The 16678-nt window shown below is 44.1% G+C and overlaps 1 protein-coding gene across 3 annotated transcripts in view; it reads left to right on the top strand.

Annotated features, from left to right (window-relative positions):
• COL19A1 (collagen type XIX alpha 1 chain) overlaps nucleotides 1-16678 on the top strand; it is a 255136-nt gene that overhangs the window by 112471 nt on the left and 125987 nt on the right. For all 3 annotated transcript variants that reach the window (XM_077307567.1, XM_077307559.1, XM_077307577.1), the window contains exon 13: nucleotides 13105-13158. In XM_077307567.1, coding sequence (XP_077163682.1) covers nucleotides 13105-13158 — 54 coding nt within the window. The remainder of the gene's footprint in view (nucleotides 1-13104; nucleotides 13159-16678) is intronic.

Below are 16678 nucleotides of genomic sequence, written 5' to 3'. Positions count from 1 at the left end.
TGTGAAAACAAAAACATCAGCTTCATCCTATGCATGATTACTTGGAACTAAGTACCACTGTGTTCAATGAGGCTTTCTCATAAGGATTCCAGCTTTCGAAAATGGTTTATCAACAAGATATTTAATTACAGGAACTCATTTGCTTGAAAAAAATATCATACAGCCTAAACAGATTATATATGTAATGCATGTATATATATCCTAACAGATGTTAGAAGTTACATTGTATCCTTGCCTAGACAACCAATTTCCTTAGCAAGCATGGTATACACTTTACGTATATACTTTCACAGCATTTCATGGACTATTTAAACCAGAAGAAAGGTTTGCTTTTGTAATGGGCTTGCTGCTATATTTGCTTTAGTGCACAGTTGTTTGAAATCTGCAATTTGCTTTCAGCCATACACAAACGTACATCAGTTGTTAGTTATCCAATTGCACCTGTGACCCATGGAAGCAGATGACCTTGGGCAAATGCAAACCAACTGCATCAACAGGCCTGGGTGATAAATGACCCCATTTCACTTTTGTTGAGTGGTGGATGCCCCACAGCGATACTTATTTGCGCCATTTTTGCTCCTCTCAATTGCTTTCACGGGTATCTGAGTCAGCCCAAGGAGTCCCCTGTGCAGGCTGATAGATTTTCCATTGTGACTGGCCGTTGTGGACAGTGTATTGGTCTTAGATTCCGGAGACCCAGGTTTCAAATCCTCGCGCTGCCGTGTCCCTCGCTGGCTGACCTTGAGCCAGTCAAGGAAAAATAATCAGTCTGACTGCTTTGTTGTAAAATGCAAAATGGTGTCTGTGGAGGGGAAAGCCATTCATGCTGCCCTAAGTTTAAAAGGGAAAAGGTCGTGTAAAAATGTCAATGAAATAACTTGGGAGAAAATGGTCCTGGCGAGGCAGTGTTTCTGCAAACACGTCCTGGGACAGGAGTTTGCAGAACTCAGATGTTGCTGTGCAGGCTTCACAGTCCATCACCCCTCTGACACGGCTGCAATCACTGCACAGCATCTGCTATAACAATAGCAGCAGTCTGCCGAAGCCACAGAAAATGTTGATATCTTTAAAAATGCATTCTGCAAAAGTAATGCCATTCGTCAACGGCTGACAGGGAAAGATTGGCTCTTCACTTGCCTCCCTCGCAAAAGAAAAGCACATTGGCTGCTTTCTTGTTCTTGTAAGGCCTCCCAAGTTATCCTGCTAAGGAAACATCAAATCTGAAATCAGATTTCAACTGTTATTAGATACTGACCGAGCAACTTATGCTTCTCTTATTTTCCCTACCTGCTCCTCACCAGGGCTCGTTCTGACACACCATCCCCCTGGGCATTATATCCCCCTCTCCAAATGTCTGGGAAGGGGAGAAAGAACATACTTCCATCTTGATATTCCAATTCTCAGGGGAAAGAGGATTGTGTGGTGAATGTGTGTTGGGAAGGAGGAAGTAAATCTGTCAGATAGATGTCTACCTCCCATTTATCTTTATTGTGTTTATTTCATTTGCTGCCCCCTCCCACCCCCGCACACTCACTTGATACAACAGTATTAGCAAATGCTTTGAGTAATTCTGGAAGCCCTCTAGTTCAATCAGCACGAATGCAACTGGAGAATGCCTCAAAGCCAGATAGCCTTCATACCAGATCTCTGCGTGCAAACCAGAACAAAGGCCTAAAGGCCTGTGTCTTCTGCTCAGTGTTCCAGTTTGTTAAATTCAAACATCTGGAGGGGAAATGGGAAATGACTGTATTACTGTTATCTGGATCCAATTTATGTAGAGTTGCAAACTGGCAACCATGAAGATACAAGGCTAATTATAGAATTTAGGCCTGGAAGTGACCTTAAGTGCCATATGGCTCATCTGCTGGTCAGAGTGAAGACAGGTGCTTATCAAATCTCTTTTTTAACAATTTCCCATTGATTTCAGGTCTCAGTGGTGCTTCCTTCTACCAGATACATGGCAATATTGTTATGCTAATATTCAAATAAGGAAATACTGAATCTGCATCCTTTGATTGCATCATCTATTCCTGCAGGACATTGAGAATACATATGGACTATAGGTCTATATGGAATTTACAAAACAGCAAAATGACTATGTAACAATTCTGCTAGCATACAGTCCAGACATTTTGCATCAGTATAGTAAATTGTAAACCTGAGTCATTATGTTAGCAGAGTATAAATATGCAAAGAGGACAAAGCATCCGGATGCTTAAAAGAATAAAATAGTTTTATTTAGAAGAGAGACAACTTTTTATAGAAAGAAAGAAGAGAGAGATTCCTGTCTAACTCTCTTACCCACTGCTGGATTGAGACACATTGGGTATCCTCATGCTTTTAGATCTGTCGGCCATATTTGATGTGGTCAACCACGAGTTGTTTGCCATGTCTGGATGGCTCAGGCAGAGTTGTCTGAAACTCAGGACCTTTGGCTGGGTAGGACAGGACCAGGAAGCACACTTCCGCTGCCTGGATGGGGATGCAGCTTATGGCTGTGCCTGCATCCAGGAATTGGGGGTGATCTTTGATGCCTCCTTATCTGTGGAGGCTCAGATCATGAAGCAGTTTTTTCTTCTGTGCCAAGCTAGGCTACTAGCACCCTACCTGCCCAGAACACTTGGCCATGGTGATCCATGTAAAAGTCACTTCCAGATTAGACTTCTGTAACTAGCTCTATGTGGGCCTTCCCTTGTCTCTGACCTGTAAATTGTAATTGGTGCAAAATGCGGCTGCTAGGGTCCTCACGAGGTCATCTTTGAGGGCCCATGTCCAGCCTATACTGAGGCAGCTGCACTGGTTACCAATTGGCTTTCAGATCAGGTTCAAGGTTTTAGTTCTTACCTTCAAGGCTATTTGCGGACTGGGTCCCACATATTTGAGGGACCACTTGTCTCCTTATGCCCCTCACAGCGCCCTTCACTCTGTGAGTATGAATCTGCTGGTAGTCTCCGGTCTCCAGGAGGCACACCTGGCCTCAACCAGGGCCAGGTTTTTTCAGTCCTGGCCCCGACCTGGTGGAATGAGCTCCTGGAAGAGCTGAGGGCCCTGATGGAGCTATATGGGCGGCTGGGAGAGGGGAGGTCCTCAAATTGTTTTTTTGCTGCTAGTATAGGATTGTTGTTATGACATGTTTTATGTCGGTTTTTAAGATCTTTATTGTAAACCACCACAAACTGGCTAGGTTGGGGAGTGGTGATTAATAAATACGAATATAAATAAATAAATAGAAATAACAGTTCTGTTCTTTCATTCTGTCTGTTCTAGAGGCAAGCAGGGAGGGTGTGCTCAAAGGAACAGGAAGTCTCTAGTTGAGCCATTCAGGACACTGGGAATTATTGATGCAGAACAAATCTTCTGGTGTGCCCCCTGGGACGGAAATGGATACGGATATGACATCCATAGTCCCACTCCAAGGAGCACACCAGAAGGGGCCAGGGCAGTCATGGGGCTGGGCAGAAGGAGGCTGGACCAGTGCCACCACAAGAGGTAAGGAGAGGGGGGGTGGGAGAGAGGAAGGAGTCTGGGCATGTGTCTGAACGAGGGGGAAGGGACCACAGAGGAGGTCAAGGAAGCAAGAGGTACAGGGAGGAATGGGGGGGGGAGGAATGGGGGGAAGTAGTTTGCGTTTGTGTGTCTCTCTGTGTGTGTATGTGTGCATCTGAGAGAGGGGGAGGGGGATGGACCAGGGAGGAGATCAGGGAAGTGAAAGGTATGAAGGGCAAGGGCAGGGAAGAATGGGGGAAGGAGTTTGTGTCTGTAAGTCTGAGAAAGGGGGAGGGACCTTGTGAAAGTCAGTCTGTCACTAATTTATTTAGAATAAAAACATCAGGAAATTCCTATTCTAACTATGCTAAATGCATATCTCCTCTGATGCCCCTTCATATGCTTTCGAATTGTGCATGCTACAGAGCTTGCTTATTCCAACAATTAATTCACAGGGTTGTCATGATTTGGAAGCAACTAGACAGTACTTCACACACACAGAGAAACATGCAAACGGTCAAGCTTGGGTCACAATAAAGCAATCATGTAATGGCACCATTCAACTTATTTATTATTACACTTATAGACTGCCAGTCCCAGCCAGCCAGCTCGAGGCGGTTCATATCAATGTAAAAATAAAAGTTTAAAATAACCAAAGAAAACTCAGAGCAGCTGGTTTGAGGGATAAACCATTGTAGTCCCTTGTTCATGGCAAAGAAGACTTTTTGCCTTGCAGATTAAACAGCTCTAGGAACCCACTGGTTGTGCACTGCCCTGTAAAGCCTCAGATTCCATGCTGAATAAATCCATAGGAATGAAGCCATACAAGAATAATAAAAGGAGCTTCTATGAGTAGGCTGGTTGTTTGATCCAGCAATTATTGGAAATATATGTGATATGTGATGGCAGTACTGGAATAAAGTCTCTCTCCTCTTAGAAATCTGAGTTGCGGGAAGGAAACTGAACAGGCTGGCTTGGTTTGCAGGGTTAAGGAAATAATAAAGACTTCAAGGGAAGAAGAATGCACTGCATTCACTGAAAACATGGGGCTGGTGAAGATTGTTTCCTTATTCTCTGTTTTTGTCCTTTATGCTACCTTCCCTTCCTTTCATTCACTCACTGCATTGTTGTCCCTGGCCTGTTGAATGTACCTAGCACAGACTCTGAGCTAGGGGGGTTCCCCAAATGATGGCTCTGACTCCACAGCACTTCCACAGTGTTTGTGAAACACCCATTCTAATGTTCTTGGTCTGGGAAGCTACTGATATTTTGAAATCTCTGACCCTGCTTGCGTGGGCTTGTCTTGGGCTTTTCACAGATCCCACAAGTTCCTATTGTGGTCTGTGGGCTCAGAAGGCAATATGTTGAGCTCCTCCTCCTCCATTGGCTGGTGAAGCAAAAGAGAGGCATAGAGTTAGCAGAGCTGATGTATTGTTTGCTGTTTTCTTCAACAGCTGCCCATTGCTGGAGTTTGGGATTAGGGTGCAGTGGACTTTTAGCACAGAGGCTTAGCTATGGCGCCTCCCCACCCTTACTTCTAGACCTATCATATATTATAATAATAAAATTTTATTTCTAACCTCCCCTTCCCCAAAGGCTCAGGGCGGATAAGAACATAGATAGATAAACACACTATAACAATTGTCATATTAACAATTGTCATATTCATTTTAAAACATTCTATAATCAGACTAATTTAAAATCACCTTAATTTCCCAGTGGGGCGATGAAGATGTCAAGCTTGGCTGATGTTTTGAGCAGCGAGACGGGAATTTCAGTGTCATTTCTGGCCTCAGCAATAGGCCTGGTGGAAAAACTCTGAGCATTTCTGCAAATCAGTTTTAAAAGCGTTATGCCAGCTGAATGGCAAAGTGCTAGATTTTTTTTTTTTGCACTTCCATGCCCCTCCTCACCTTTTGTGTTGTCTTGCCTTTGTGCCTTTTTGTGCGTCTCACTCTCCACAACGGCTGTTGGAAATGGCGGAAGAGAGCAACATGCCTCATACACATTGTGCTTCCACCTGTCAATCAATGCAAGGAACCAACCTCCTTTCTTCATATTTTAAAGGTCCCACGATGCCTGCTAATTAATTTTTTTAATGCATGCTTCTCCGTTGAAATGCCTATGCATAGAATCATCGATTCATAGTGCTTTTTGAACACCACCCTTAAGGGATCACGAGTCCTTTGATACTTTTAAAAACTAATATCATTCCTGATCTTTTTTTTGGGGGGGGGGGCTTTCAAGAGGCATGCTTTGTGTTACGTTGAAAAAAAATTATTTTATTTCTGGCATTGCCTTCATGCTTGTCAGCTTATTTGTTGCTCCAGGAAGTTAGCTATTTTTAAAAAGAAATTCCCGTCCCCAGAAACAAGGGAGAGGGAGGTGGTGCAAGGGTGGGATGAGGCCGGTGACACTAGCATGTTTGAGCCTCCGTACCTCCCGTCTGCTGGTTGCCTGCTGGTTGCTCTCCGGTAGCTAGTGCTAAAATGGTCGGTAAATCCACTTTATGCGATTCCCCAACTAGTTACTGCCCAGACACTGGATGTTGGTGATGTCATATGTAGGGGCCGGAATATAACAACTACGTAAGGTAAGCATTTTGTTACATTTAATGGGTACGGAAATGCCCTCAGTTTTACAGGCCCTGAGGAACTGTCCCAAGTCCCACAGGGCTCTGATCAATCCAGGGAAAGTGTTCCGCCAAGCGAAAAATGCCCTGGGTCCTGATTGAAGCCAGTTTGACATCCCTGGGGCCAGGGATTGTGAGCAGGTTCTGCTCATTCGATCTTAAACTCCTTTGGGGGACAAAAGTGGGGGAGGCGATCCCAGAGGCATGGTTCGGATCATGCTTAGCACAGGACTTAGCTATTGAGTGCCTTTCTATTCCCTCCCCCATCCTGCTAGTGATCTCCTCTGCTGTCTGCTGTGGAGGTTTGGAAGATTTCTTAACCCAGAAATCTAGGTCTGTGCTTCCTGTGCTCATGCTTGAGTGCAGGGACTTAGATATTGGGTGCCTTTCTATCCTCCCATCTCTTCTGCTAGTGATCTCCTCTGCTGTCTGTGGTGGGGGTTTGGGAGTTTTCTGGAATCAGGGACCTGGGTCTGCTCTTCCTCTGCTCACACTGAGCACAGGGGCTAAGTGACCACCATAAGGGTGGAAGTGGTACTCTTCAAAGAGGGAAGAAGAACTCTCCCTGTAGAGATCCAGAGGCCCCTGTCCCTTGGCATGAAACCCAGTCCTGCCCCAATAGTGCATCACCAGGGGTCTCAGAGCCTTCTTCCCCTGTCTGTCCTTGGAGCTTTAGCAACATCGAGATACCAGCAGTTGCTAGAACTCTTCAGCAAATAATCTTATGACAACAGTGGTTTTCAGAGACTATGGTCTGGGGGTGGGGGTATCATTCCATCCCAGGTCCCTCCTGCTGCTCCAAGTACATCCCCTTCTGGTGCCTCCCAGTCCAGTGCCTAGTGTCACCTGTTCAGATCATGTTGCCCCATTTTCAGTCCAGCCTTTGGAAACATTTCTGCACTCTCCCCATAGTGCCCTTATTCCCTTCCTGCTGCCATGAAGGTACTTTGGAGAGCCCCCATCAAAAGTCAGAGCGTACCCATCTTTCTGCCATCACTCAGATACTGCTTGCATGTTTCAACTGTGGAGAGGGTAGCTGTGAGCGGTTGGGTGCACTTCAGACCCAAGTACAGTGTTAAATAAAACACCTCCGTGTGCTCTGCACTTGTCTGTTTCCACCATAGCCAGTGGGTTCCTCGGCTGAGTACCCTTATTCATTATGCCATCCCAGCTGCCATGAGGGTCGTTTTGGAAACTCTTGGTTTGCCTGGTCTGCCTTTAACTCCCTCCTAAGCAGTCTTCTTAGACTTGAGAGATGGCTCTGGTGATCCCTGGCTCGCGAGAAGGTTTTTGTTCATGATGGTTCATGGGTGCATTAGTTCGTGGGTGCACCACAAACTGAAATGCAATTCTTTGCTGTGTTGGGTTGTTTGCGCAGGATGTATGAGAACAATCCTAAACTGGTCTACTTGGATGTAAATCCCACTTTATTCCATTGAACTTACTCCCAGGAAAGTGTTTTTATGTTTTCAGCCTATGTTTCCTTCTGCACTATAAACTCATCCATGGAGACAACGGGAAGGTGAGCTAAAAAGGATTCTTTGTACACTGAGCTTCTTGAATCAACTCATTCAAAAGTAAGAGCACCACCATGAACCCTGCCTCTACAGATAGCCTAGCTCAGAGATACTGTGGTTAGCTATAGATCTATGTTAGTGCCAACTGTGCTGTGTCAACACCATTCAGGTGTAACACCAAGAGTAGCTTAGATCTGGACAGTATGGAGGGCCGACTGGAGGTAGGTAGGGTGACATCCTGAGCATTCTCAGCCTCCATCATGGCACAGCACCAATGTGACATTACCTTGGTGATAACCTAGTGTAGCTTTAAAAATCTCATGTAGCACATTCTGAGGGAAAACACAGCTGTCCTCCTCCACCTCCAACTGTTCCCCCAGGCCTGGTGCAGCTTAAGAGGTTGATCTGACAGCCAGTCAGAGCTCTTCTAAGGGTTGCATAAATCCCAGCTAGACAATAGGACATGAATAATAATATCTCTCTTATCTCATGTTGGACACACACAGAACATACTTCATGAGACTTTGATGATGGTAACTCCAAAGATTGGAGGCTTTGCAAAAACAACCAAAGAAAGAATCAAACATCATCGTCGCCTATGCCTAAGACTGTTGTATTCAGATCCCTTACAGGTATACCATCTCAGAACTCAAACACCAAAGTGGTGTCTCCATTCTGCCAGTTGGGGATACAAGGACAATGCATCTGTGCAGGTAAGCATAAGACAGGAGACCTTGCCCCAAGCTGAGAGTGTTGAAATATATGTCCTCCTGCCTAACCTTATTGCCCCAGAAATGATCACCCCACAAAAATCTGCTGTCACCTTTTGGTACGGTGTCAATCCACTTGCAGATGTTTTCCCAGCATTGTCAGGGGAATAATATTCCACTGTATCACTGCAAGTGAAGGATGTGGAAGGCCACAGACTTGGTCACTTCCAGCCTTTCTGCTGTTGACGATACTACTGCTGGCCACACATTAATGGCTCATGTTGCATTGCAGGATCAGGGCCAATGGAGCGGTCCCAGCTGACCATGCAGGATACAGATGCTGCTTCAATACAAAGACTAGGTAAGTACTGGGTCCATGGCTATACCATATCCCCAAGAGGTGCATCTCACCCCCAAGGGGGAGGGGTTCTGGGAGAATAGCAGAACCATTGGATTCAGAGTTTGGGAGCAAACTTGTGTGCCACTGTTGTGGAATAGTATTCATTGATGTCCTTGTGTCTCTGGATTCTTTGCAGGCAGACTTCTTGTATGTGTAGAGGCCAAGAGGAATTCATTTTGTGGCGGAATGCCAGTCTCCTCCTGAATCTGCAACATGACCAAGAGAGGCAACATGACCAAGAGAGGCATCTTACTCTGCTGTGTGACTGCCAAGACATTTGTTGCACCTTATCCCAGGTTCTTTCTGCACTGTAAACTGCAACCCAATCTTTGTTTTCAGAACTCTGCGACTGGTCTTGGTCAATAAAAGTGTGGATTGTGTCACAGCTCTGTCTCTGCTTTGTTGGACTTCAGTACACAGGAATTGGTTCCTACCTCCACCCCGATCCGCTGGGAGGCAGAAGAGAGGGTCACTCATGGTTTGCACATGCGTGTTGTTTGGCAGGGTGTGGGACAGGCTGTGCATTCCTCCTGATCCCTGATTGTGTCTTATAAGCCAGGCAGCCTGCAGGACAGGAGTCGATCATGGTTGCTCAGATGAATAGAAGAAGAAGAGCTGGTTTTTTGTACTCGGCTTTTTACTACCTGAAGGACTCTCAAAGTGGCTTACAGTCACCCACCCTCCCTCTCCCCACCACAGCCACTCTATGAGGTAGCGGAGGCTGAGAGAGAGCTCTGAGAGAACTGTGACTGGTCTAAGCTCACCCAGTTGACTGCATGTGAAGGAGTGGGGATCATACTGTGTTCTCCAAATCAGAGGTCACCATTCTCAAACACCACACCCAACTGGCTCTTAAGTAATGAACTCACTGACTGCAACAGAGGAATGCTGAATGTGGGCTGCCAACAGAAATGATTGCTATGTGGGGTAGCTAGTCAATATAACTGGCCTAATGCAAAGGATCATCTTTGATGGTTGACAACATCAGCTGTGGCTGGCACTCTTTCGGCTAACTGGTATCCATCCCATTTGTACCTTGAAATGAACAAGGGTTTGCTATACTTATGCATTTCCCTGGAGTTGTTTCCTTTCTTTGTAGTTGTGCCCATCCTCATAAACAGGGATGGTATCAAAGACCCCTGGGCTCTGGAATGGCATACTATGGCCCAATCATGTCAAATCTCAGAAACTAGACAAGTCTGTACTTGGAGGGTTGAGGCCTAAACATTCACGATCACCTTGCTGGCCTCCCAACATAAATGAAGAATGCCGGGACCTGCTTGGAAACTGCACTCGATGAATGTACTAACAAAGCACTTTTATTCCTCTTCTTCTCTGCTGGAGAAATGGCAGAGAATAATGGGTTTGTTTTTAAAGGCAAACTATTTGTTTTAAATGTTGGAATTGTTTTAACCTACTATAAACTGTTGTGAGCTGCCCTGAGCCCTTGGGGAAGGGCATCATACAAATGTGCGAATAAATAAAATACATAAATAAACAGCAAGGAAGACTTTGCAGACGAAGACAATGGTAGATCAACTCTACTTGCTCGTTGCCTTGAAGACCCTATAAGGTTGCTATAAACTGGCTGCAGCTTGGCAGCACTTTACACAAACACACTCCCCAATGACACCTATGGTGTGTCGTGCTATTGTACTGTTACAGCTGAGCAGGTGGTTAGAGGACTGTTCCCAAGTGTGAGGTGTGGGTTCTAGTCTGACCTCTTCCTTCTGTTTTGGATGTTGTTTTCTTGTTGCCAGTTGAAGGGTATGCCTTCTTTAAGCAACTTCATGGGTAGGAATTGGACTCATGGCCACAGTTTTCTACAAGGGTACTTTTCTCCAGTGAAGATGACACGAGATGAATGTAGAGATGCTTTGTGAGATGGTGTGACTATGCATCCACTTGAAGGTATACCAGTGTCCACAACCTTCTTGCCTAGTAAAAGACTGGATGTTCTCAGCCCCTTCTACCCCAGGATGCCAACCTTGTCTGTGTGTGTGTGGGGGGGGGGGGGGATGGAGTCTTGCACACTGTCTCTGCTAAGTGAGTTGCAAAGACACGTGGTTAGTGTGGCTGAACTGTGTCCGTCTGGCCAAATACTACATAGTAGCACTCGAGAGGACTCAAAGCTCTCTCTGTGGAGCTCCATAGTATATGTTCAGAGCTGGTCTTCCCTGATTATTCCGCCATCCACTCTTTTGCAGTGCATTTATTCTTACTACCCAGGAAACCAAAACTTTTAGTTCCATTTCCCATTGCTTTTCTCATGATTTGTTTGAAAAGCAAACCAGGCACAACTTTATATCTAAATCATGACTGCTAGGATGCCAATGGGATTACAAGGATCACCTTTGTGTAAGTAAAACTGCATCCTTAGACTTTCAGCATGGTAGAAGCCAAACTCTTCTTCTTGTTTATACAGAGCAATGCTCCCATTTGAACAGTGGCCGTACTCAACACTGCGGCGATTTAATGAGGCATCATGTTCTTGATGGGTATATGTTTTTGCTTAGTCATGTCTTTTGGGTCAAATCATTATAAAATAGAGGCCAGGCCAGGATTAATTTAAAATTAGCTTGGCGGGTGTACTGATACTGTTCATCAGGAGATTGCATGGTGATAACTCTCGAGATCTACTTTAACAATACATGTGAGTGCACGATAAATTCCAAAACCTCTCTTCTTGGCTATCAGAAATCCTAGGAAGGAAATTTGAAGGAGAAAAGCAGCAGGGAAGAAGGCATTTAATGCTTCCCAAATCCATCATTTTTCTACGGGACCTGTATTCTGGTTTCCCCACAAACAGAATGACTGCCATTCATTCATTTTTAAAATCCCATACCCTCCATTCCAAACCATTCTTTCCCTATCCTGCTTTATAGTAAAGGAACAGGGTGCAATATTTTTATAATACATGTTTGCACATAAAGTTAGGCTTCCTATCTGTCCTGCGGTATAGTGATGGCAGCAAGTGTAGGCAGGTTTAAAAGGGATTAGACATGGTCATGGAGGATAAGTCCATCAAAGGCTCAAAGCTTGAGTCCAGTGACACCTTTAAGGCTAACAAAGTTTAATTTTGGGTATAAGCCTTCATGTGCCCACATAATTGTTCAGATACATTGAATCCCAGGAGGCAACATCATTGGAAGTCCTCAGTCTCTACATCCTGCTGTAGGCTGTCCAGAGCTACTGGTTGGCCAGTGTGAGAGATAACAATGCTGGGCAGGGGCTCATGGGAATTGTAGCCCATGGGCATCTGGAGGACCACAGGTTGACTACCCCTGGGCTAGATGAACCACTAGTCTGATCCAGCAGACCTTTTCTTATGTTCTGTGCCAGTTCCTGATCATTTGAATGTTTAATTTATGCTAACAGATTCAAGGCTGAGAAGTACCATCTTGCAGATGTTTGTCTAAAAGGACATGCAAACAGTATTAAGACTGATGAATACAGATCAGTGACCCCTGTCTGTTTTATTTTCATTCATTATTATGCACTCCCTCTTGCTAGCCTCCAGTTTTGTAAAGAAATTGCTATTCTATTGCTAACTCACAGCAATTTTATTTATTCTTCACTGGGTTGCCAACTCCCTGGAGAGAGAAAAAATGTCCTTTCTTTTTAATAGAGGCTTAATGGGATGCTATTTACTTCTGCGCTATGAAAAGTTTCAGCTGCCCATTTTTGTACATTAAGTCTCTATTAAAGGGACAGACAGCACATTTTTTCCTAAACCTGTTGGCACTGTTTCCTGCACAATTATTTTTAACAGGGATTTAGTGAACTGTTGTGCAATTTTTTAAATATACAGCTGCATTCATTGGTTCTTTGAGTCTAAAGCCTTTGACTAGTTCCAGTCATTTCTTTGTTTGGGTTGAGAGTAGGCCACTGATTTTTGGACCAGCTATTTGGTCTCAGTATAATCGGGCAGAAGTTGTTGAGATTAATGAAGCAATGGTTGGAAGAAGTGTACAGCTGATAGAAGTGAGGATTGATGCTGTAGTTCTTTTATGCCTGATATTTCCCCCTGTCCTCAACTATGATAATATAGCCAGCAAATTTTGTTATAGCTTTATTTGAATGTATTCTCTTGCTTAGTTCCGGCTGCCAGGTGTAACATTTGGAGCCTCACTCAATATTTTGGTATTCATTGAGTCAAGGTACTAAACATCGTCTGCTACCAGTTTCTGTCCAAGTTAAATTATACTGGATGGGAAACAATGCATACTGTCCTCTGTGTAGATACACACCATATTGAAACGGCCTTCCACAGTTCAGTTTTTCTCCATGATGGTTCTCCACTTAGAAATGTTTCCCCCCTGAGAAATGTAAAAGCAACGCTTCTTCTTTTTTACATAGGGGGAAAAGGGTGAGCAAGGAGAGAAAGGAGCAGACGGCATCCCTGGAAGAGAGGTGAGTTGACTTGTCATTTCCAGGATTTATAACTTTAGTATTTGTATTCTAAAATAAAGATGGTGGTATTCGGAATGATAGGCGTGGAAATGGCTACTCAGCACCTGCTCAGCTTTAAAACCAGCCATGGGAAGAAGCACTTGGGAAGACTGCCAGGAATATGCGGTACTTTACAGGTTCTTTGGCTTGCAAGGCATCTTTTGAGCACTACTAAAGAAGAAACCCATTATCCTTAGCCTGTGTTATGTCAGGTTTGTTTGATATTCTCAAGCTCAGAAACTAGACACCAATTCAACAACTGTCCCCTGCACGTATCTGCAATCTACTTATTTGCTTCCAGCATTTTTTATCTTATTAAGCTGAAGGATTCTTGTAGTATCTTACAGTGGAATAAAATAGGCAAACATGAATTTAGAGTGATAAACATTCTAAAATGATGTTCCAAGATTGCTGCTTTTGTTACAGTTTTGTTTTTTCAGTCTGTTTTAGTAGATTTAGTTCTTAATCTGATTTATTTGGATTATTACTGCCATGACAATGTAATACAAATGAACAGGCAACACTTCTTATTCATGTTATAATATTAAGCTCCCATGCTGTACCTCAGACAGAAATTTGAGGTCAGAATTCTAAGCCTGCTATTGTTAAACTATGAAGAACTGTTTGATGAAATATTGGAGCAGAGCTTAAGCAGTTGAAGTGAAATGGTTTGAAATGTGTCATTTATATCTCAAGAGCCAGCTTGGTGTAGTGGTTAAGAATGGCAGCTTCTAATCTGGAAAGTCAGGTTTGATTCCCTGCTCCCCCACATGCAGCCAGCTGGGTGACCTTGGGCTCCCCACAGCATTGATAGAGCTGTTTGGACTGAGCAGTAATATCAGGGCTCCCTCAGCCTCACCTCTGTTGTGGGGCGAGGAAAGGGGAGGTGATTGTAAACCACTTTGAGACTCCTGGTAAAGCGGCATATACAAACCAACTCTTCTTCTTCTTTCTCCCCAATGAGGACTGAGGGTGGCTTGCACTGTTTGCCTCTCCTCTAGTTTATCCTCACAGCAGCCCTGTGCGCCGAGTTAGGCTGAGAGCGTGTGAGTGGCAACAGATCACTCAAGGCAGAATGAGGTTTCAAACTTGGGGATAGCAGTAACCAATTTTTAAAGCCCCCGGGGGGGTATGGAGAAGGGTGATAGTGGCCAGTAGGGTAGGCATAGAAAATGCTGGGGAAATCACTGTGTGGACAGTCTGTGAATCCCTCTGCTTTCACAGGAGTGATTAGAGCTACATTGAGAGTCCTTCTAAGTTCTAGGCATACCTAAGAATTGTGCATTGAATTTCAGTCACCTTGATTATGGAAAGGTGTCAACACAGTCTCCATTTTATTTAAGATTAAACTGATGCTGAGAGGGGCCAGCATCTGGCTATACACTCTTGTTTTCTCTTAGCTCCCACCAAGCCCATTCAGTATATAGATGAAACTTGGAAGACACGACTAAATAATTAAGAGGATGTGCAGGTGCTCTGCTGTACTTCCAGGATAAATGTGCCTCCCTCATTTAATACCATTGCCCAAATGCATCTGACTAGCCTGGTTTTATTATAAAGTAGAAGATAAGAATTAATCTTTGTCCTCTCATATATAAACCATTGTCTTATCAGCTATACCAGATTCCCACATAAATATTTTAATTTTATTGGATAGTACTTACTCTGAACTCTCAGGTTGGGATCAAGGCTTTCATTTTGTTGTGACTGATGTTCTTTCTTTTCTTTCCCTGGCGATTCTTTGTTGTTTTTCAGTCATCCAGCATGAAATAGTGTTTTCTTTATAGGGCAATCTGCTTGGGGCATTGAATTAATTTCCAAAAGTTTAGTTCCCTGCCTTCAGATGGATGACATTTGCTGTCTGCTTTAGTTAATCCTGCTTGGAGCTCAACTTGCATTTAGGAATTCTTTGCACCTTCTCAGTGTTCAGCTTCTGCTTTGCAATTCAGAACACTTGAGAGACACCGGTCTTTTATGCACTGGTGTTTTCCTTTGCTTTTACTGTGTGTTCCCATTGGGTGTATTTTTCCCTTCTGCATGTCAACTCACTTTCGTTCCACGGGTCTATCAGACTTTCTTTTTCTTTCTGCATGGAATTTGCTCCCTTCAGCATTCAGTTAGTTTTCCATTCACTGTATGGGATTTTTTAAATGTGTTATTGCAGCAGTCCCCCCCCCCCATTTTATTTCCAAGGTGAAGGTAATTCAAAAGCATAATGATTCTGTCAGCTTTCCTCCTTTTACCATTCCTGGGAACCCATATTGTGCAGTGTGGTTGGTCTCTCCTTATTGGCCAGTTTGAAGCAGGGCTGCCCTTACCATTGAGTAGCCATTTTGCTGAAGATTTAGTGCTTCTCCCACCATCAGAACAGCTAGATATTTAAAGTTTTCTTTTAAAAAATACAAGCTAGCTGCTATCGACCTAGCATAGCATCCCTTCCTCCCCATCCACTAACAATCTGCCTATGTTCATAACATCAGCATTTCTGTCAGATGACTATCTAGTCTCTGTCCAAAGAAGGAAAACACACCACCTCCTCCTGTTTAACTGACAGGAACTTCTTCTGGATGTTTAGCTGAAAATTCTTTTGAATTAATTTCAGGCCATTCATTCAGGTCTGACCCCCTGGAGCAATATAAAACAACTCTGTTCCATCTTCAATATGACAGCTATTCAAGTATTTGAAGACGGTTATCATATCGTCTTGCCCATTTAATTTGTATGCGGAGCACATCATGAGAAAGGCGGGCTTAGATTAATCACAAATTGGGATCAAGATTGCAGGGAGAAATATCAACAACCTCAGATGTGCAGATGATACCACTCTAATGGCAGAAAGCGAAGAGGAACTAAAGAGCCTCTTGATGTGGGTGAAGGAGGAGAGTGCAAAAGTTGGCTTGAAACTCAACATCAAGAAAACTAAGATCATGGCATCCGGCCTTCTCAATTTCTGGCAAATAGATGGGGAAGAAATGGAGGTAGTGACAGATTTTATTTTCCTGAGCTCCAAGATCACTGCAGATGGAGACTGCAGCAAAGAAATTAAAAGACGCTTGCTCCTGGGGAGGAAAGCTATGGTAAATCTAGACAGCATCCTAAAAAGCAGAGACATCACCCTGCCAACGAAAGTGCGTCTAGTCAAGGCTATGGTCTTCCCAGTTGCAATGTATGGCTCTAAAAGTTGGACCATAAGGAAGGCCAAGCATCAAAGAATTGAGGCTTTTGAACTCTGGTGCTGGAGAAGACTCTTGCGAGTCCCTTGGACTGTAAGGCGAACAAACCGGTCAGTCCTAGAGGAGATCAGCCCAGATTGCTCCTTAGAAGGCCAGATCCTGAAGATGAAACTCAAATACTTTGGCCACCTCATGAGAAGGAAGGACTCCCTGGAGAAGAGCCTAATGCTGAGAGCGATTGAGGGCAAAAGAAGAAGGGGATGACAAAGAATGAGGTGGCTGGATGGAGTCATTGAAGCAGTCGGTGT

The sequence above is a fragment of the Paroedura picta genome, chromosome 1 (genome assembly GCF_049243985.1).
Source record: "Paroedura picta isolate Pp20150507F chromosome 1, Ppicta_v3.0, whole genome shotgun sequence".
NCBI lineage: Eukaryota > Metazoa > Chordata > Lepidosauria > Squamata > Gekkonidae > Paroedura > Paroedura picta.
This window is presented reverse-complemented; position numbering and strand designations above follow the sequence as displayed.